Source organism: Oratosquilla oratoria, chromosome 5, assembly GCF_046742065.1.
Source record: "Oratosquilla oratoria isolate Oo_2021 chromosome 5, ASM4674206v1, whole genome shotgun sequence".
In the NCBI taxonomy this organism is placed as follows: domain Eukaryota; kingdom Metazoa; phylum Arthropoda; class Malacostraca; order Stomatopoda; family Squillidae; genus Oratosquilla; species Oratosquilla oratoria.
In genome coordinates, this window is record NC_134781.1 from 69,885,324 (window position 1) to 69,907,547 (window position 22,224).

At 38.5% G+C, this 22,224-nt stretch overlaps 2 protein-coding genes across 8 annotated transcripts in view; one reads left to right on the forward strand and one right to left on the reverse strand.

Annotated features, from left to right (window-relative positions):
- LOC143025532 (phospholipid phosphatase 1-like) overlaps positions 1-10,332 on the forward strand; it is a 282,504-nt gene extending 272,172 nt beyond the window's left edge. For all 5 annotated transcript variants that reach the window (XM_076185356.1, XM_076185355.1, XM_076185359.1 and 2 more), the window contains 4 exons: positions 2,052-2,186; positions 4,505-4,681; positions 5,378-5,502; positions 6,890-10,332. In XM_076185356.1, coding sequence (XP_076041471.1) covers positions 2,052-2,186; positions 4,505-4,681; positions 5,378-5,502; positions 6,890-7,004 — 552 coding nt within the window. In that variant the 3' untranslated portion in view covers positions 7,005-10,332. The remainder of the gene's footprint in view (positions 1-2,051; positions 2,187-4,504; positions 4,682-5,377; positions 5,503-6,889) is intronic.
- An 8,008-nt stretch (positions 10,333-18,340) lies between these two features.
- Pink1 (PTEN-induced putative kinase 1) overlaps positions 18,341-22,224 on the reverse strand; it is a 14,365-nt gene continuing 10,481 nt past the window's right edge. For all 3 annotated transcript variants that reach the window (XM_076185362.1, XM_076185361.1, XM_076185363.1), the window contains 6 exons: positions 21,538-21,717; positions 21,167-21,289; positions 19,944-20,118; positions 19,566-19,820; positions 19,351-19,452; positions 18,341-19,250 (listed from right to left, as the gene is read on the reverse strand). In XM_076185362.1, coding sequence (XP_076041477.1) covers positions 19,068-19,250; positions 19,351-19,452; positions 19,566-19,820; positions 19,944-20,118; positions 21,167-21,289; positions 21,538-21,717 — 1,018 coding nt within the window. In that variant the 3' untranslated portion in view covers positions 18,341-19,067. The remainder of the gene's footprint in view (positions 19,251-19,350; positions 19,453-19,565; positions 19,821-19,943; positions 20,119-21,166; positions 21,290-21,537; positions 21,718-22,224) is intronic.

Below are 22,224 nucleotides of genomic sequence, written 5' to 3' on the forward strand. Positions count from 1 at the left end.
GGGCGGGGGGGGTGGGGGTGGGGTAGTATGTGTGAGTAAATTTTGACGCAGCCCGAAGGGATTTCTCCCCGTCCTCGCCTTATATGCAAAGGGGAACGGAGAGGGGGGGGTCGCCGATTAAATGAAGCGGCCTTGCTGTGGATGTGCTGTGTCTTGCGACACTGCTTCTGACTCAGGGCGGTGGGCAGGGTGCAGGGATGACCCGTCATCCAGGAGGTGCTCAGATGAGAGGAAGGGTGGGAGGGGTGTGGAGTGTATTTAGGGATGAAATGGGTGGGAGTGTTTTTATGCCTTTCCCTTTTTGGCTACCTCCCTTGGAAGGGGGAAAAAGCCTTGGTATATGTATGTATGTATGTATGTAATTAATTGTTGCTTCAAGTTTCATTAAGTGGAAAACCTGCACTCCACAATGACTGGCAACAGTCTTCGGAGCCTCCCACGTCTCTGAAAAGAAACGGATTGTTTGTGTTGAATTGATGTGGGACTTTCTTTTTCACTGGCATGATGTGGTAGGGAGAGGGGAACAATTGCTGGTTCTCAGCCGATCATGTGTTAAGAAGTGTAAGAAATTAAGTTGAAGTTAATAGAGATCATGGGCCCAATCTGTAGACCAAGTGTCAGTCCATCTGGGTGGCACGTCCTTATGGAGGTGAGGGGATTGATGGGTTTTTGAAAATGGGCAACTTCACACTCCATCTTGCTGAACCACCAGGAGTACCTGTCACTGATTCTAAGAATTACAAAGAGTACAATCAACATTATCTTGAGTCAGAAAGATAAAATATCAAGACTAACAGAACTTGGACTTTTGAGATTGGAGGAATGAATAGAGAGAAGATAATGATATATTGATTAGAAAAGGGTTTAGAAAAAAAAAATAGATAGTTGGTGGGATGAACAGCCAGGGCAACATAACACATCCCTGACGAAGTCCTGCCTTTACCTCGAACAACTCACTCTCCCCATTTCTAATCCAGACACATGCTGTACTACTCTCATAAAAACTCGACAGCTCCTAGAAGCTTTCCTCTATCCTGTATATCTGCAAAACCTCCCACAGTGCCTTCCTGTCTACCCTGTTGTAAGCCTTTTCCAGATCCATAAAAAAAAAAACATCCTTACCTTTTCCTATAGCTTTCTCACATATGTCTTACCACAAAAATCTGATCTACACAACCTCTACCAGTCCTAAACCCACACTGTTCCTCACCAATTACTCCCTCTGTTCCTCTCCTAATCCTCTCAATCAAGATCCTCCCATAAGCTTTCCCAACTACACCTAACAAGCTAATTCCTCTGAAACTACTACACTCACACTTGTCCCCTTTCCCCTTGTAAAGTGGAACTATACAGGCACTCCTCCAGTCCTCCGGCACTCTACCCTCTCTCAAACAAGCATTAAATAACCTCACCGACCAGTCCACCATCACTGTACCTCCTTTTTTCAGACATTCTGCATGGCATCCATCCAGACCAGGTGCCTTACCTGCTCTCATCTTAACAACTGCCTTCACTTCATCCTTCCTTATTTCTCCATTTTTCTCACTCATCACGGTCATTTTCTTAGCACTTCCCACTGCAACTACCTTTTCCGCCCTATTCCTCCCTCCTTATTAGGATGATGATGATGTAGTTTAACGTCACACACTCCCCCCTATCGGGAGGCTAGGACGGTGCCCCTCACAGAGGGCTTTGTAGCGTGGAATTTAATGAACCATGCCTTGGTTCAACTTTGCTGGTGGCAGGATTCAAACCACCCTCACCTTGACCTTGGCCGCAAGTAACGATGCCCTAGCCCTATTATAATACTATTATTTTATTCAACCATATATGCACATGTAGAAAAATCTGCTGGTACTAAAATCAGTATTTTGAAAAAAGGTCTGAAATAAGAAGTGAGTATAAATGATTGCAATTGATGGCACACTGTTTGGCATCACAGGGCTGACTTTGGGGCTGGATGAGGTGTGCTTAGTGGGTCAACCAAAATGTTAATTAATTATCTCACTAGTGTAGAAGATCATATGTTACATGAATACTCTTTTTGCCAGATGAACTGCACAGTTGATCATTATGTTGATCCAGTCCCCTGCACAACAGACGACACATTTAGACTGAAAGAGGCGAGACTCTCATTCCCATCAGGTCATGCATCTTTTTCAGCTGTCACCATGGTATACTTTGCGGTAAGTTAACTTGTGGTTTTACTTATTTATTTATTTATTTACTTATTTTTTTGTAAAAATTGAGTGACATGGTTGTAGAAAGTAGATTGTGGATGTTATTAATATTCAATAAGAGCTTTGCATAGTTCTTTGCAAAGAGATTATATGAAAGGGTGATTGTACCTATAATACTGTATGGGGTGGAGACTTGGAATTTAAGAGAGGCAGAAAGGAAAATTTTTAAGTGTGTTTGAGATGAAGTTACAAGGATGGATAGTGTGAGAAATGAGATGAGGAGGAAAGAGGGGATGGACAGGGAGCTGGCAGATAGGGTTGAAAGATTATTGGGATGTTTTAAGCACATGGAAAGAATGAGTAAATAAAGATCAGCAAAAAGAATGTGAAAAGCAAAGTTGGGTGGAGTGAACTTAGGGGATGACCAATGATAAGATGAATGGATAGGGTGAAAGGGACTATGAGCAAAGAGGAAAAGTTTGTTTAGCAAGGAAGGGAGAAAGCAAGGGATAGGTGTGAATAGAGGATGGGTGTGTATGGACGATGATTTAATGTAACCTGAAGGGATTTCTTGTTTTCACTATTTTTTGTACAAGTGGATGGGTGTTGCTATGTAAATGAAGTGGCTGGACCTGCTGTGTTGCTTCTGACCAAGGCAATGGGTAGGAGAAAGGGATGATCCTTCATCCATGAGGAGCTAAGATGATGGGAGTTGTTGTTGTTGTCATTCCCTAGACCAGTGGTTCTTAACCTGTGGGGAATGGCGGAGTTGCCAAGTGGGGAATGACCGGTCGGACAGAAGAACCACTGTCTTTTCTTATGTATTTTATTTCCATGTGATAACTGTTAGTAAAAAAATCTAATATATGCAAACAAAAATTAAGGGCCATAAAATGGCACAAAAAAGCAAGGTGTATATTTACGTACTAAACACTGCATGGGTTAAAATCAAATTTGTCAAAGACCGATGCTGTGGTGGGAAATGGAGAGTTGGCTCACTAAAAAGTGGGGAATTGGAGAAAAAAGGTTAAGAACCCCTGCCCTAGACTGTCTGGCCAAGCAGTCCCATCTCCTAGAACAGCATTTCTCAACCAGGGTTACCTGGAACCCTAAGGTTCAGCAAAAGGTCCCTTAGGGTTCTGCGAGAACAAGTGAGATAAACTAGTGCACTTTTGATTTTTTATTTAATTTCATATACGTAATATAATTAAACTTACAACACATATTCTTGGTTATTGTAATAATGTAATATAGACATCATCCTATCTAACCTATTATTACAATAAAAATAAAATGAGAAAGATATGTTTTTTCTTTCTTTCTTTCTTTCTTTCTTTTGTAGGGGTTCCTTGAGACATGCAATTTATTTTAAAGGTTATGCAACAGTAAAAAGGTTGAGAAATGTTGTGATAGAGGAATGTCACAGCCAGAATGGGGTTTTCCCACAAATCCTGTATATAATATATTGTGTCTGTTGAGGAAGAAAGGGAGAAGGCAGAGGATATGGGTAAGTGGAGAATGGCTGTGTATGGATGATACTGTGATGCATGGAAAGGTATGGGTGAGGGGTAGGGGAAGTTAGGGAGTTGTTATGTGTGAATGATATATTGATGCACCCCAAAGGGATTTCTCCCCATCTTCAATGTTACTGCATGGGATGATGGAGAATGGGGGTTGCTGATTTAATGAAGTGGCCTTACTGTGGATGTGCTGTGTCTTGATGCATTGCTTCTGACCCGAGGCAATGGGCAAGATGCAGGAATGACCTGTCATCTAGGAGCCAAGATGAGAGGGAGGGAGGGGTGGTGAATGGGGGTGGAATGGGTGGGAGTGGATTTATACCTTGTGACTTTTGCTACCTCCCTTGTAAGGGGGAAAGTGCCTTTGGTACATGTTTGTATGTATATTGTGTTGTTGCCATGCATGATTGTCCTGGTGTGGCAGCATCTTTGTCATGGGACCATCCCCCAACCTCAAGAGTCAGGGGCCAACCAGCCACAACATACCTCTGCCACTGGCTCTCATGCATATGACACTGATTCCTGGGAGCAGTTTTGGATACACAAGTGAGTACCAGATGATGGGAGTGAAATGAATTAAGGGAGGTGCATGCTTTGACTGACTACCTCCCATATAAGGAGGTAAATCATTGTTTCACGGGTGTATGGTGAATTTATGCTTTGACTGCCATCCCCCTTATAAGGGGGAGTTTTTGTATGTGTATGTTTGGCAGACTATCTTTAATGAATTTACTTACAGATTTCAAGGATCAGAGTTTATATTTTTGATCAAGTAAAGCAAATTTACCTGGTTCTCTTCAACAGATATATCTTCAGGCAAGATTGCATACCAAAATTGCTGTCCTGATTCGTCCTGTAATGCAGTTTTTTGCACTTACTTTGACCATCTACACAACCTTGTCACGAATTTCTGACTATAAGCACCATTGGTCTGATGTCATGGCAGGTTTTATTCTTGGCTCCACAGTGGCAATCCTTGTTGTAAGTGTTGAAGATATTACGTCTTGAAAAAATTGTTCCTTTCAGTTTTATTTGCTACAGAATTGTTGTGCTATATCTAGAATAAGTGAAATTATTTTTAATTACTTTAGTGGAGGGAAGTGGGATGTGAGCCAGTTGTTTGTGGATGACATTGTGCTTGAGGCAGGGTCAGAGGAGGGCTCAAGGGAGTTGGTGACAAAGTTTGGGAAGGTATGTGATCGGGGGAAAGTTGAAGGTAAATGCAGGTAAAAGACGATGAGATGTACAAGGGGAGAGGGTGGTAGTTTTTGCACATTCTAGCTCCTTCCCTGAAACATATCCATTCTATATCTGCTCTTTCCCTGTTATCCTTTACTGCATCCCATACCCCTCAATTTAGCCAGGTATCTTTTCTCAGTCTTCTCATTCAATTTGCTCACCTTCAGCACCTCTCTACCTCACTCCCATTTCTTCCTTTGCCATTTAAATCTCCAGTCTCTTGTGTCCCTGCCACTAAATGATATGACAGTCCAGTGCCCTCTTCCCAGAACACATTTACATCCAGAACTCTTCCTATTCTCTTTTTGGGCACCATTAAAGTCATTAAAGAAAAAAATTGATAAGGTACCTGGGTTAGATGGTAAAAGGCTATTTGGTATATGTGGCTCTGTGTAACCTAACTTTGATCTGTTCATAATATTTTCTTTTAAATTTCAGAGCCTTTATGTGTCTGATCTATTCAGAGCGCCAGCACCAAAACTTATGAAAAATACCCAGCATATAGCTCTACAAGATTGTCACCCTGGCTGTGCTGAGAGTGCCACATCTGTAAATGGAGAAAGGCGAGATTGATTTTTATGATAGGAGTGCAGTCTCTGCAGAGAGAGAGAGAGAAAAAAAAAAAAAAAATTGTCATAAGTTGGTATATTTAACACTGTGGATGCTGTATTAGTTAAAGATACATACCATTAGTACCATTAATATTTTTCTGCAGAAACATTACTTGTTTCATAATAAAAAGAAAAAAAAAAAATCTATTATGTTGACCTTTCAGAGTAGATCTTGGCAGCTGATGTCGAAAACATTATGTGCAGAAAAATATGTAATTTTACAGATTTTTACTGTCATTTTGAAAGCTTGGATATTTCATGGTGAGACCTGAACTGCAATGATTAGATGTGATTTTGGAATTACTTGAGTGATAGATGAGGAATATTAGTATTACATGCAAGGAAGGTCTCATTTAGGTATTTAGTTTCTACTAATTAGGTACTTAAGAGTAATATGAGCAAAATTAATATTATCAAGCTAAAGTTTCTTACAATCAGATTCATCTCTTTCTGCAGAGAAGAATATTGATGACAACTTAAGCTTAGGTTTGTTTTCCTTGGTTTGTTTTAAAAGCAAAATTAATATATTCAAGCAAAAGTTTCTTACAATCAAATTCATCTCTTTATGCAGAGAAGAATACGATAATGACTTAAGCTTAGGTTTTTTTTGTTGTTGTTGTTTTTTTTGGATTGTTTTCCTACCTCATGGTCACAAGGTGGATTTAAGGATTTCTGATGTGTGCTTCCGATGGTCTGTAAAGAGAAATATTGTGTCTGGAGAGGGACACATATTCTTGCAGCTCGTTAATTTATTTTTTAGACTTTTCAACCATTGAATTTTATATACAATTTTATACTTTCACAGTATCATCACAGTACATTAAACAAATTTACCTTAATTGTGCTGTAAAGGTTCATAAATACTTTAAGGAGTGATTTTGTGATTAACACATTCATGTCTGTAGTATCCCCTCATCAGCATAAAATTACTTGGATGTAGCTTGAAATTCCAAGAGTAATTGAGATATAAATGGGTGTAATGAAACTTACCAAGGTCATGTCTTCAGAACCTTCCTCCTGCCCCCCCCAACTATAAAGTTATTGGATGCTTTAATAAAATCTTTAAAAATGTACTATGGGCACAAATGGATGAATGGAGTCCAAATATAAATTCATTTGCTTGACAGACTAAAGACTGTTGACACTGCATGATCTTATGTTCCTGTGTATTAGTTGAAATGTTCATCTGCATTATGTTCCTAAGCCAAAGTGTCCCTTGGTTGAAACACCTTGTCATTCAAATGTTCCTTTGGTATAATTATAATAATATTATTAGTGTAACACTATTTCTCAATAGTTTTAACATTATAAAATTTAACCTTTAACCTTAATTTTTTAGGACTGGTTCAAGGATACAAACACATGTATCAAGACCTCATTGCACCATGACAACTTCTACGTATATAAATGAGAACCTACAAAGTTGCACAAACTTATATCCTATCTGTACTTAAAATAGGATAATTACCTGTTCTTTGCAATTAGTTAGCAATAGCATATCTGTTATGTGCAGAATTTTGAGATAAAGGACCAGTGATGACCTGCGTGTGGTGGTCCTACAAAATGGACAGCGAAACTGCCAATTTTCAAAACCCATCAACCCCTTCACCTCCATCAGGAAGTGCAGCCCTAAGAGGTACTAAGTCAGTGGACTTAGCCTAACATCATTCTCTGTGAACTTCAACTGTATTTCTCACACTTTTCCATACATAGGGAGCTGGCAGCTAAAAACTGCTCCCATCTTTATACCACTTTTAGCTGATGATGTCAAAACCTACACTAATGCAGCACAGACAACAATCCACAGTTTTTCCCCAGGGAGGTCCCAAGGACCAATACCAGCCACTGTGGGGCTATAGGTTTTTCATTTTATAAAACTCAAGGCAGCAATTACTTAATTACTGGAAAAATACATAATTGTCTTAATTTTCATATAGTTTCATGCTATACAAACACAACATACACACATATGTATACACTCACACCCACACACGACAGTCGAAGTGACAGCGAAGTTTGGAACTCCAGGAAAAACTTCAAATTTCGCTGATCTCAACGATGAGGGAGTACCTGTCTTGTATTAGTAGGGAAGGGGAAAGCTAGTGGTGTAGTGGAAAGGTGAAGAAAAAGGAGAAGGGGAGGGATTACTGAGGAAAATGGAAGGAAATGAGGAAGGGGATGAACAGGCCCCAGAAGTCAGAAGGAAAGTCAACAAAAGATGTGCAGACGATAGAGGTGAAATTGAAGAGATTAGTAAAAATGTGAAAATTAGAAATATAGATAAGTGCAGCTCAATGGAAGGTGAAAATAATTATTTCCATGGATTTAATGAGGGGGAGATGACAACTTCCCCCAATTAGCTAGTCTAGAGGAAAAACTAACAAAAATGAACAAACAGTGGGAGGTTAGGTTCAGTCAACTTACGTGGATTACACAGAGTTGATAAATTGGAAGAACTAAAGAAGGAGAACCAAAACCTAAATAAAGAAATAGAAGAATTAAAAAGACAGTTAAAAGAAGTAAAGGATGAGAATGAGGAATTAAAGAAAATAATAAACAGAATAAAGAGTCCATAGCAAAAGAGGTACAGGGTTGGAGAAAAGTCCAAGAGAACAACAAAATTGAAATTAGAGATATATTGACACAACATATGAAAGAAAAACTAAGGACACAGTTGTTAAAGTGATGAGGGAGAAGGAGAATATAGTAAGAGATTTGGTGGATAAAAAGAAATGTATACATTAGGGATGGAAGAGAAGTATAATCCAAATAGGGCTACAAGAGTAAAGGAGAAGGAAAAAGTAAACAAGATATTAGAAGTAGTTCAAGAAGATAAACAAGAAATTGAAGAAATATATAGACTAGAGAAATACAATACAGATAAGACCAGACCAATTAAGGTTAAATTCAGGTTACAAATGACAGCAGAGAATATCTTAGCAAAAACATGGAAACTAGCAAAAAGTGATCAATATAAACAGGTATGGATAAAAAGATGTATAAAGAGGAAAGAGAGGATGAGAAAGCAAAAAGAATGGAAGCTGAGGAAAAAACGAGAACAGAATAGGGTCAAAGAGAAATTCTATTGGAGAGTAGTGGATATGATAGTGAGGAAATGGTCCATAGCAGAGAAGAATGGAAGGGAAACGGAAAACAGGATGGAGGTAGCAGAAAATTAAAAGTTTTACACAAATATAGATGGCTTAATAACAGGCTTGAATGAACTGAATGAGTACCTGAAGGAAAAAGAACTGGACATAATGGGAATTGTAGAGACAAAATTGAAAGGTCCACTACCACCCAACAGTGTTGGACATGGTGCATATAATTATTGGATTAGAAACAGAAGTAAAACAAGGCGGTGGAGTTATGTTCCTTACTAAGAAGGATATAAATGTGAGGAATGTCACATACGGAAAGAATAGAGATGATTATGATAGAAGTGGAGGACAGGGATGGGAAGAGCAGGAAGTTTGTGGTAAATTGTGTGCCTCCTAAAATGGCTTCATGGGAAGAGAGAGAACTCAAAAATATGTTAGAAGACACAAGGATAACACTGATTAAGATAATGGAAGATGGAGGAAGAATAGTTATAATGGGTGACTTTAATTGTAAAGAAATCTGCTGGGAAGAGATGACCTATGGGGAAATGTACTACTTGATATGATTATAGAACATACAATGATACAATGGATACAAGAAAATACTAGGTATAGAAATGACAAAGAACCATTGAGACTGGACCTAATAATCACATCAGAACTTGAAATAGTGGACAAGATTGAATATAAGACACCAATAAGTAAAAGTGAGCACATATTGGTTGAACTGGAACTAAATGAGGAAAAATGAAAAAAAAAAAAAAAAAAAAAAAAAAAAAATATTGAAAGGGAAGATTGATGTATGGATTTCTAATATATAAAAATATAATATAAGATAATTCTTTCAATAGACTGGAAAAGGATACACAAGGAGGAAACAACAGTAGAAGGCAAATGGAATATTTTGAAAAAAAAAAAAAAAAAAAGTGGAAAAGTATGTTCCAAGACAAAAACAAGAAAAAGGATATGTAAAGTGTTGGTACAACAAAAGATGTAGGGAGTTAAAAGACAAAAAGGATAAAGCTTGGATAAAATGGAAGAAAGACAAAAGACCTGAAAAATGGAAAATATATACTAGTTATAGAAATCAATATGTACAAGTGTGCAGAGAAGAAAAGAGAAAATACAAAAGATGTCATAGAAAAATGTAAATATCAACCAAAACTATTTTATAGATTTGTAAACAAACTGAAGAACAAACAAGAATTAGAGAAACTGACAAGGAGTTGAATACATAGAGGAAATAGAAATGGCAGAAATTATGAACAAGCATTTTGAATCTGTGTTTACAAGGGAGAACATACAATTTAGAGATGTTGAGTGGGAGGAGAAAGTCCCCCCTATGAAAGAGATAGAAGTAACAAGGAAAGAGATAATGAATCACTTGAGCAATCTCAATGTCAAAGTCGCATGGACCAGATGAAATGGCAAACTGGATTTTGAGAGAATGCAGGAATGAACTAACAGACATGATACATAGGCTAATAAGCAGTTCATTCAAAGAAGGAAAAGTTCCAGAAGATTGGAAAAGAGCAAAAATAATACCCATTTATAAAGGGGGAAACAAAGACCCTACTAACTATAGACTGGTCTCTCTTACAAGTACAATAGCTAAAATTTGTGAAAGAATGATCAAAATTAGATGGGTAAGGAATTTGGGAGAAAAAAAAAAAAAAAACAATGCCTTGGATTTAGACAAGGACGATCATGCATTACAAACTTAATTTGTTTCTATTCAAGGCTAATAGATGTAATACAAGAAAGAGATGGATGGGCTGATTGTGCATTTCTAGACATGAAAAAAGCTTTTGATAAGGTATCACATAAATTGCTAAAGAAATTAGAATGTGCAGGAGGAATACAGGGCAAACTGCTGAATTACGAAATTGGCACCAACACTCTTAGAACTATCATATGAAGAGAGACTAGCAAAACTTGAGCTACAGACATTAGAGCAAAGAAGAGAGAGAGGAGACTTGATAACTATAGAATCATGAAAGGCATAGAAACTATTGATAGGATCTAATAAAATGGGACAGTAGAGATACAAGAGGACACAGAAAGAAAATCAAGACAGTTATAAAGAGACCTAAAAAAGAACAGCTTTCACCACAGGGTAATAGATGTTTGGAACAAGTTAGATGAAAATGTGGTGTGTGCAAAAACGATACATGAATTTAAAAACAATCTAGATAAAATGAGATATGAAGACGGGACACCACAAACATAGCTCCCCTTCCCATAAAGTAAAACTAGGTAAAATACACACACACAAAATGTACCAATTAGCAGTGAATTGGAGGTGAGTCCAAGGAGAGATATGATAGGATAAAGGGAGCATTAGTTCAAAAGGTGTCAGTCTAGTAAAGAAGAGAGTGCAAAAGATAGGAGTGAATGGAAAGTGGTTGTAAATGGAAGAAGAAATAATAGAGCCCAAATGGATATTCTTGTCTTCTCTTAAATTTCTCAAGTGGTTTGGGAGGGGGGAGAGGTAAACCAATTGTTGCTTTTGGACCCTGCTGTGGAACCAGTGTGTCTTCTGCATTGCCTTTGAGGAGAGCAGAGTGGTGAGGGACAGAGATAAACTTTCATCCATGAGGTGCTATAATGGGAGGGGCATTGAATGGGTTTTGGGAAGGGTGTAGGGTGGATGTATGTTTTGACTGTTCCTACCTTTGTAGGGCCGTGTGGTATATAAACACTAAACCCTCTCCAAATTGTACCTCCACACTTTGGATATTAGATGAATTGGATTCTTGTAGGGTTCTGGACTACTATTTGTAATTGGACACAAATCTGGATTATACTGTAGGAATCTGGGTACAAGCATGAGAAGAACATGTCATGCAAGATTCTTCAAGACCCGCACTCCCCTGCTTTCCACCGTTCTGGCACAACCTCTCTGCCCATTGTATGTGCAGTCACTGCTCTCAAGAGCACATGTATTTACCCCAATTCATTCTTCCATACATTATACTACAATACTGTTCTATACTTCATTTTTGATAACTATTCAATGGAGTTCATACTATAAACACTTTGCATGGTTTTTATTACACTATGAAATACTGTGCTGTGCTTTATACTATCCTATATGGAGAAGGGAAAGGTTAGGTGCACAGTTATTACCCTGCCCACATGTCTTGTCTCAGGACATCTGGGAGAGAGAATGGAAGCCCTGAACAGCCAGAGAAAACATGCCGATTTCTAGGATAACTTTACTGAGTTTGGGTGTGTTATGGGGATAGGACATACGTGTTCCACAAAGATGTTCCCCCCAATTCGTTGTTTGATTTACTGAAGTATTACTGTATTGTGTGCATGTGTGGAAAGAAAGAAATATTTTGAGTGGTCTCACCTTCAGCAGATATGTAGAAACCACACAACAGATTATAAGGGAATATTTTTTATTTTATCTTGTTTGGCAAGACGCAAATGTGACTAACCTTTGGGATATGTGGCCAATAATGATTTTATTGCAGCAGGAATTTTAGATGGATATCTGGTTTTGCGTAATAAAATGCAATGAACATTACTAATAACTGCATTTGATATAATGTTTTGTTTAATCAAACATAAAACTGTTAACTTCACCAAAAGGTGTAGTTTCATATTTTCCCTATTTTTTGCCAGAACTCAAAACGTGAACCTTTCCCAAACACATTGGTTAATTTTTTTTTTTTTTTTGTCCGGATCTGATTTCACCTTTTAGCTTTAATGAATGTATTAGTTTGTTATTGATATTGCACAATATTTTTTTCATTAGTTCATGCTTTGTTATAGAAAGGGTATTAAAATCTCGTTAATCCAAAAAATAAAAAGTTTGGTATTGTCTTGATAGTACACAACATAAAAAATTTCTGAAATGTGTTTTATTCACCAAATTTTACTTCGATATTGATGGATTTTAAGGAAGCTAGAGTTTCACCCACACTTTTTACTTGAAGAACAACTGCTACCTCACCACCTTGTGTTGTCCCTGTGGCTCAATGCCCACCAAGGAAATTGATGCCAAATGTAAGGCAGCAACCAAGACTGACACAAGGAGTAACTGTCAAAACTTTCCTCAAACTGTCTATAGTAACTTCATTCTTCCCATTTACAACCAAGTCCTCTGGCAATGATGAGGGGAGGAGACTGATTTTTTGAAGCCACTATACACAATCCACACCACAGGCAAAGCAGGCCTAATGGTTGTCCTGTTCTGGGTGTGATGGTGCAGACCAACATAGAATCTGCTTTGATCCTGCATGAGAGACCTAGGACAATAGACCGATTTGACGGCCAATTGTTCACGAGTGCTTCTATTCTTACGAACAATATTGTGGCACCACCATTATCTTACATTCTATATGTTGGTTTGGTAAGTCTGGGTGGTCTGTGGAGCTAAGGTTAACTTTTCAGGTATCCTGTGCCTGTCATGAATCTCATTTTGAGATCCTGCAATGTTCATTATCTTGGCTTAGTAAGAAAAGGATAGTAGGATCTTAAGGCAAGACTTGGGGACAAGGACATCAGGAAGAGGAAGACCAACTGCTGCCCCACCACCTCTTTGGGACTTGCATCTAGGGACTGCCAAGAGTGAGGTAGGGACTAAGACTGACAATGGATCCAGTCACTGTCAAACTTCCCTGTCACTGTTTAATCCATGACACTGCACTTGTGGCAGGATCAAAGGAGGGATTAAAGGAGTTAGTGACAGGGTTTGCGATAGGAGAAAGTTGAAGGTAAATGTGGGTACTAGCAAGGTGACGATATGTATAAGGGTAGAGGATAGACGTGAGTTGGAATAAAGTCTAAAAGGAAAGAGACTGGAGGAAGTGGATAGCTTCAGGTATTTGGAGTTGCACATGGCAGGGAGGGGAGAAGTGGAGGTAACTTGTAGATGAGCAAGTAAATGTCTTGGATCAAAGTGTCATGAGAAATAAAGTGATGCAGCCCAAAGGGATTTCTCTCCTTTTCTGCACAAGGGGACGGAGAGTGGGGGGGGTCTCCGATTTAATGAAGTGGCCTTGCTGTGGATGTGCTGTGTCCTGCGACACTGCTCCTGATCCAGGGCAGTGGGCAAGATGCAGGGATGACCTGTCATCCAGGAGGTGCCAAGATAAGAGGGTAGATTATGGAATGGGTGGGAGTGGTTTTATGCCTTAGTTTTTTTGGCTACCTCCCTTATAAGGGGGAACAAGCCTTTACATGTATGAGAAATAAGCATCTGGGAATTGATGCATAGAGGAGATTGTATGAAAGGGTGATTGGGCCGATGGCTTTGTGTGGGACTGAGACTTAGAATTTAAAAAAGGCAGAGAAGAAAAGCTTAAATGTCATATGAAATATACGAGAAGTATGGTAGGAGTCACTAGGTTGGATAGAGTGATGAATGAGGAGGAGAGTAGGATTGGAAAAGGAGCTGGAAGATAGGATTGAAGAGTATTGGAATAGTTTGGACACATGGAAAGAGTGATGAAATATTAGTAAAAGGTGTGGAAGGCAATGAACTTGAGGGGACGGCCGAGGATGAGATGGATAGATAGGGCAAAGATGTTAAGCAAGAGATGAGTGTCTGTTAAGCAAGGGAGAAGGTAGGAGACAGTGAAGAGTGACTGTATGGATGATGCTGTTCTGCAAGGAAAGGAAGGATGGGGGATAGGGGGTGTTTTTTTGTGAATGATATTTTAATGCAGCTTGAAGGGATTTCTCCTTGTCTTCTCTTTTTCTGCATGAGGGTCACTGATTATGTGAAATGGCCTTGTTGTGGATGTACTGTGTCTTGCCACTTTCGTTCTGACCCAAGGCAGTGGGCAGGATACAGGAATGACCCTTCATCCATGAGGAGCTAAGATGAGGGGGGGAAAGGGTGATGGATGGGAGTAGATACATGCCTTTGACTTGGCTACCTCCCTTATTTATTTATATACTAAGAGCTTTTTCCCCCTTACAAGGGAGGTAGCTAAGTCAGAGGCATGTACCTATTCCTACCCCTTTAACTCCCATCTCAGTTCCTCATGGATGATGGGTCATCCCTGCATCCACCAACTGCCCTGGGTCAAACACAATGCAGCAAGACAGTACATCCAAAGCAAGGCCACTTCATTTAATCTGTGACCATCCTCTCGTTCCCCTCATGCAGAAAAAAAGAAGACGGGGAGAAATCCCTTCAGGCTGCATCAAAATATCATTCACACATAAGCACCCCCTACCCTTCCTCCCATCTCTTCCTTGCATAACAGTATCATCCACACTAAAAAATATATTGAACAAAGAAGTAACATAGACCTTATTGGAGATTTGAATTGTGTTGACATCAGCTGGGAGGAATAAGAAGCAAACAATACATTGTTTAGTATAGCAATGGAGAACACAATGACTTGGTGGGTAAAGGAAGTGACCTGGGTAAGAGGAAATGACACTCCCACAAGATTAGATCTGTTACTAACCAAAGAGCCAGATATCATTTGCTACTTTAATTACCTTTGCCCAAAAGAAAAAAGTGACCATGTTACAATTGAATTTCAGCTAGATGAGGAAATAAAGCCAAGGAATGAATCACACAAGCAAGAGAGACTCAATTTTTGTCAAGTAGATTACTTAGGGTTGAGAAAATTCTTTGAAGAAACAAAGTGGGAGGAATTCAGGAATAAGGAGAAAATGGTTAATCTTAATATTTACAACCTAGGAGTAAACAAACATGTGGGACTACAGAATGGAAAAAGCAAATGCAGGATTGGTTTAACAAAGTGTGAGATTGAGAAAAAGGCCAGGGATGTGGCTTGGGGAAGATGGAGAAAGAAAAGTGGCAATAAAACAAAAGCTTACCAACAAGCTAGGAATGACCAGAATTTGCAGGGAGGAAGAAAGTGATTTTGAAAGAGGTGTAGAAGAATAATGCAAAGATGAACCAAAATTGTTTTACAGGTTCATAAATGATAAATTGAGACACAGACGGAATCACCAAGTTAATAGTAGATGGTGATGTCTTTGAAGAAACCTCAGCTCAGCCAGAAATAATGAATGAAGGTTTCCAATTGGTCTTCACATAGCACAACTTTTTAGAGAAAAGCAAGGGGAGCAAAAAAACCTGGTTTAATGAATATATAGAAGTGAGAGGCGTGTTCAATCTCCTGGGATCATTGGATGCGACAAAAGCTTCAGGACCTGACAGGATCTCAAACTGGATACTTAAAGAATGTGGGGAACAACTTGTGGACAAAATCCAGTCTTATTACATGTTCATTGAAAAAAGGCATTGTGGCAATTGATTGGAAAAGGGCAAATGTGGTGCCAATCCACAAAGGTGAAAACAAGGAAACATCACTAAATTATAGGCCAGTATCACTAACCAGCATAATAGTGAAATTATGTGAAAGGATTGTGAAAGATCAATGGACCAAATATCTTGAAAAGATGAACATTCTGACAGACAGTCAGTTTGGCTTCAGATCTGGAAGGTCATGTGTGTTGAACCTTTTAAGCTTTTAATTGAGAGTGATTGGTGTCCTGCAGGAGGGAGAGGGGTGGGTGGACTACATGTACCTGGACCTAGAGAAGGCATTTGATCAAGTACTTCACAGTTGACTTGTGAAAACTGGATTATGTTGGAGGACTGAGAGGCAAACTACTAGAGTGGATTAAGACTTTTTGAAGGAAAGATACACAAGGACAAGATGTCAAGCTGGAGAGTGGAGTTCTACAAGGTTCAGTGTTTGCACCAATAATGTTTCTTGTCTATGTTAATGACAAGATGGAACAAGTTATGCTAACATGTTTGCAGATCATGCAAAAATCATGAGAAAAGTGAAAAATGAGAAGGATGGTAGAATATTGCAAAAAGATCTAGAAATTCTAGATACTATTTTTGCATGGAGCCAAGAATGGGAAATGGAGTTAAAAAAAAAAAAAAAAAAAAAAAAGCAAAGTACTGGAAATGGGCAATAGTGAAAAAAAAAGGCCATCCTCATATTATTCCTTGGGAAGTGAACACACTACAAAAGTAAAAGTGAAGAAAGACTTGGGAGGATTGTGGGAGAGACATAAGGACTACTGCATAAGATTAAAGTGGCATTTCATTACATGAAGAGATGAAAAAACTTGTCAAAACCCTGATATGTCCAAGACTGGGATATATGTCAGTAGTATGGTCACCACACAGAATGAAGGATATAAGCAAGATTGAGAGAATACAAAGGGCAGCAACCAAACTGGTCCCCAGCCTGGCAGATAAACCATACGAGGAAAGACTAAAAATACTGGGTCTACCAACTTTGAAAGACTGAAGAGAAAGAGGTAGCATGATTACAGTGTTCAGATTACTAAAGGGGATATATTGCGTTGATAGAAGAGATCTGATTAAAGATGGGAGGGCTTTAAGAGGTCACAGAAGTAAATTAAGAAAGACCACATGTTGAAGGGATGTGAAGAAATACAGTTTTCCATATAGAAGTATATGTGGAATAGCTTAGGTGATAAAGCCCAATTTCAAACAAGACATGAGTTCAGATCTAAATATAATTGGAAATCAAAGATATAGGTTAAGTTGAAACCGTACATGAATTTGAGTCTAGGTAGGTTAGAAAATTAGAGAAAAGAAAAAGGTACCCATTGAGCATTGCTCCTTGTATACTACCCATACAATTGGGTAAATGTACTCATTCTCCACTCATCCTACCTTCCCCCTTCTTTGCTCAACAGTTGCATATTTCTCATAACACTTTTTAATCCTCCTAGGCATTTAATTGCTTCTCTCAATCTACAATTTACCTCCACATCCACATGTGACCCAAAATACCTAAAACTATCCACTTCCTCCAGCCTTTCTCATTTTAGACTTCCAACTCACTACCATCCTCTACCCTTGTACATCTCATCACCTTGCTTTTACCCACATTTACCTTCAACTTTCTATTGCATACCTTTCCAAACTCCTCTAATCCCTCCTCTGACCCTGCCACAAGTGCAGTGTCATCAGCAAACAACAACTCCCACTTTTCTCCATTTTCTTTAACCTCCAGTCCCCTGCCTCTTGCCCTCACCTTTACCTCCTGCACCACTCTGTCCATGTACACGTTGAGCAGCCATGGCGACATGATACAGCCCAGATATAGTCCCACCTTTATCTCAAACCACTTGCTCTCTCCATTTCCCATTCTAACACAGATTCTATTACTCTCATAAGAATTCATGACTGTCCTTAACAGCTTTACCCTGATCCCATATATTTGCAAAACCTCCCTTATAAGGGGAAAAAAGCTCTTGGTATATAGAAAGATGCAACACAAAAAAGTCCTCCATCAAATGTGCATGATAGCAGGAACAGAAAGTGATCTCTGGAAGTTCCTAGTCATGACCCACACATGCCAGTGTAGATTCATTTGTTGCTCTGTAGTAGTAAAGGTGAGGAGCATTTGCCAGGGGGCACGTAGCTACGGCCAAGGCCGTCACCTTTGCCATATGCACTCTAAGGACTGTTGGGGCAGGTAACACTCACTGCTGGGAATCAGAGAGAAGTGTGGGACTTGAACCTGGGACAAGGAAGATGCGAGACCTGCATACTTCCAATTATGTCATTGCACTCTTGTCAGTACCCGTCTCATACTAGGTATACTGCACACCTGAGATATCCCAGAATATTTTCAATCTTCTTAATGGGCAAAGTGCATACAACAAAATACAACTGAGGTTATAAATAGAATCTGTAATACCCATTTAATTTATTTGAGCATCTTAAAGCTATTTTACTAAAAATGCACACACCTGTAATACTATGTTCATTGTTTAGATATAGCCTAATTTAATATTCACTGTTACCATAATGAATTTATTGATATGTGCATTCCTACTTCATATATTGTACTAGCATAGCACACTACAGTTATCTGAAATACTACTTGCAACTCAACAGACTCTGGAAACAAAAGATATGCTAGAAAAAATAAACAACAGAAGTAATTTTAATTTGATAAAGTTATACAAAATACCAAGTTACTTATGAATTATATGCTGATAATAAGTTTCTCATACATAGATTAAACATATTATGGAAATAATTGACTTCTTAACTGAATATGAAAATTATGAAAAGGAGATACATCATATAATGGTACCAAAAGCAACCTTGGACTGCACTAATGTAAAAACATATAGATAACACAACATTATTTCAGACTGATATCTTGTTAATGTGAGCATCATTACAGTATTAAAATATATACATACATATATGTGCACAAACACACACACACACATATATATATATATATATGTACGTGTGTGTATAAACATACATATGTGTATGAGCATTGTGTATCTATGAGTGTGTGTTGTGTGTACACTTTTTATATTCATATATATTTTTTATATATATCTATATATATACATGGGTGAATAAATGAATTCAATAAATGAAAGCATGTATTTACTGATTTAAAATGCTCTATTCCATTTGATTGCTTGTATAATGTGCTTATACTGAACTCGGGCAAGAAACGTGGAGACCATTTTGTACTCCACTTGTCCACCTTGTCGCTCTGGTTGACCACCTTGACCTTGGTATGATCTCGACTCACACAGTACTTTGGTGGTCAGACAAAGCAGCCATTGCATAACCTGTAACAAAATTTTTCATAATACCTATGTCCATAATTCCCAATATCTGATATATATATATCGTGCAACAAGAAATGGGGAATTTGAAAAAAATAATCACCTCTGTATGTGAAGGGAGAGTAAAAGAATGGCGGTTTAGCCATTTGCTTGGAGCCCACAATACAAGTTGACAAAGTGTAGCTGCAACTTCTACACTTGGTCTCTGAAAACAGGGAAGTGCCATTAGAAATGTTCACCTATTCCATGATCAATCCCTCAAGAAAATATATGCTCATTTTTATTCATTAAATTGCATAATAACTACATGGACAGTACATTTTTTGGGTTGCGATGAAGGAGATCACGAACGAGATGTTTTATGGTTGAAGGAACATCTCTTGGGAGATTGGGAAGCTGAGACTCTTTGTAGTTTGCTGAATCCAATACTTTGCACTTGGTTCCTTTCTGATTGGACTGGGTGAAAAATGGGCTACCGACACCAAAGATTTCATAAGCCAAAGCTCCCACAGCCCATACATCAGCAAGTTGGTAACAAATAGACCGAAGCAGTCCAGGAACAGCTGTCTTCACCTAAACATAAGCAATCCAGTTTAGTTTGAAAGTAAATATTTCATGAAGAAACAAACAAAGATCAATCAGCTCCAGCATTTAAAGAAATAAAAAAATTCCAGAATATTAATTCTGGTTCTTTACCTCAGGAGCCATTAATGCTGCATTGCCTTGTCTTGGGTCTGCTTCTCTTGATGCAAATGGCACTGTCATATTCAGACTGGGATCAGCCATACAGCAGCCAAAATCACTTACTATTAAGAAAGGATACTGCCAGCCTTCCTTTAATGATATGAGAATATTATCTGCCTTTAAGTCTCTGAAAGGTAATGAGGGATTATTACTTTCTACTGTACTAAAGAGTCTAAGGCATAGCCTACACATGTTTGAGATGAGGTATAACAGGTGTTGTGAGGTTGGATAGTTAGAAATGTGACAGTGAGGTAGACAGCAGGTGTGGAAATCTAGTTATTTGATACAGTAGATAGAAGAATGTTCCCACAGGGTTACAGAAAACAGGATGCTTTGTCCCACACTGTCCCATTTTAGCCGCCTTTACAACCTGAGTGGGAAGACTCTGTGGAAGTATCCTTTCTTCCCCCTACCACAGGGTAAAGGCAAAAATTAAAATATATACTCAAAGAAGTGATACAAGATAGTATTAAGAGGGGTGTGACAGCATAATAGAGGAACAGTCACAGTACAATAAAGTAACATAATTTCTCTATGATTAGAGATATTTTCTAACATTGATCAAATGATGTAAGGCTCTGGTCTGTAAGGGCACCCCATATAGTCCCTAAAGTATCGATTGCATGCTACTGCACAGTTTATATTACACAATAATATGCAGCCAATACCCGAGAAGGGGATGGGAGTGGGAGTAGGTACATGCCTTTGACTTGGCTACCTCCCTTAAAAGGGGAAAGCTCTTGGTATATAGGAGAAATCTGGGATGGTTTGGGCATATGAACAGAACAAGTGAGGAAAGACCAGCAAAAAGAGTGAAGAAAGACGTGGATAAAGGGAACTTGAGAGGAAGACCAAATGAGATGGTTGGATATAATTAAATCCACAAGGTGCTACAATAGGAGGGATGATGAACAGGTTTTAGATGACTGAGGGATGGATGTAGCTATACTCTGAATCAGCCATCCCCTTAGAAGGGGTAAAGGCCTTTTAGTATGTACTGGTACATACTGCAATAAATCTTTGTAGCATCGACATAAAACTGTTATGTCCATAACTAGGAGCACTTTATGAAACTTGATGCATCATTTGTTTACTCTACACCATGACAAGTCTAGCATGAATTTGAAGTATCAACATCACAATTCTTATAAGACTGGGTGAGTAAAAGAACTAACCTGTGTACAACATTATTTGAGTTGATATGAAGCACAGCTTCCAGCAGCTGTGCTAAAAGCATCACTGATGTGCGCACCGGTGGATCATAGTTCACAAGGTAATCATGTAAGCTCATGTGATATCTTTAGGCAAAAGGAAAATATAAAAGTCATATTCAAAATAATATATAGAATATAAATGTGAAATTGAATGTAACACATACTAACTATAAACCTACAATTACTAGTGGATCATAGTTCACAAGGTAATCATGTAAGCTCATGTGATATCTTTAGGCAAAAGGAAAATATAAAAGTCATATTCAAAATAATATATAGAATATAAATGTGAATTTGAATGTTACACATGCTAACTCTAAACCTACAGTTACCTTTTCATGACACAGAACAAGCTCTTGTTGCGTCCAAAACCAAGTGGGTTGAGTCTTGCTGGAAGAGCATCAGGAAACAAGCTGAGGCTATCTTTCAGCATAGGAATGCTGTCTACGAAAACACAAGGCATCTTCACTATATTGGGATGTTGTGGCAATGCAACCATTTCATGTTGAAACCTGTGGAGGAAATAAATAAATAAATAAATAAAAATATATATATAAAATAAAAATAAACAAAAAATATATATATTCTGCAAAGACAAGGCATAAGAGGGAGAATAAGACCCCAACTGGAATTCTACTAAGTGGGTCTTTGAATATGCATGGATGTGTGACAGATAAGAGTAAAATGAAGATTTGTTGTGGTTTTATAGGGAGAAAGATGGATGTGTAAGCAGTGAGTTTTTATGAGAGTAGTAGTGCTTGCGTTAGGATTAGAAATGGAGAGAGTGAATGGTTTGAGGTAAAGGTGGGACTTCGTCAGTGATGTGTTATGTTGCCCTGGCTGTTCAATATTTACATGGATGGGGTGGTGCGAGAGGTGAAAGCAAGGGTAGTGGGTCAGGGGTTAGAGATGATGAAAGAAAATGGAGAAAAGTGGGAGGTGAGCCAGCTGTAGCAGGATCAGAGGAGGGACTGAGGAAGTTAGTGACAGAGTTTGAGAAGGTGTGTGAAAGAAGGAAG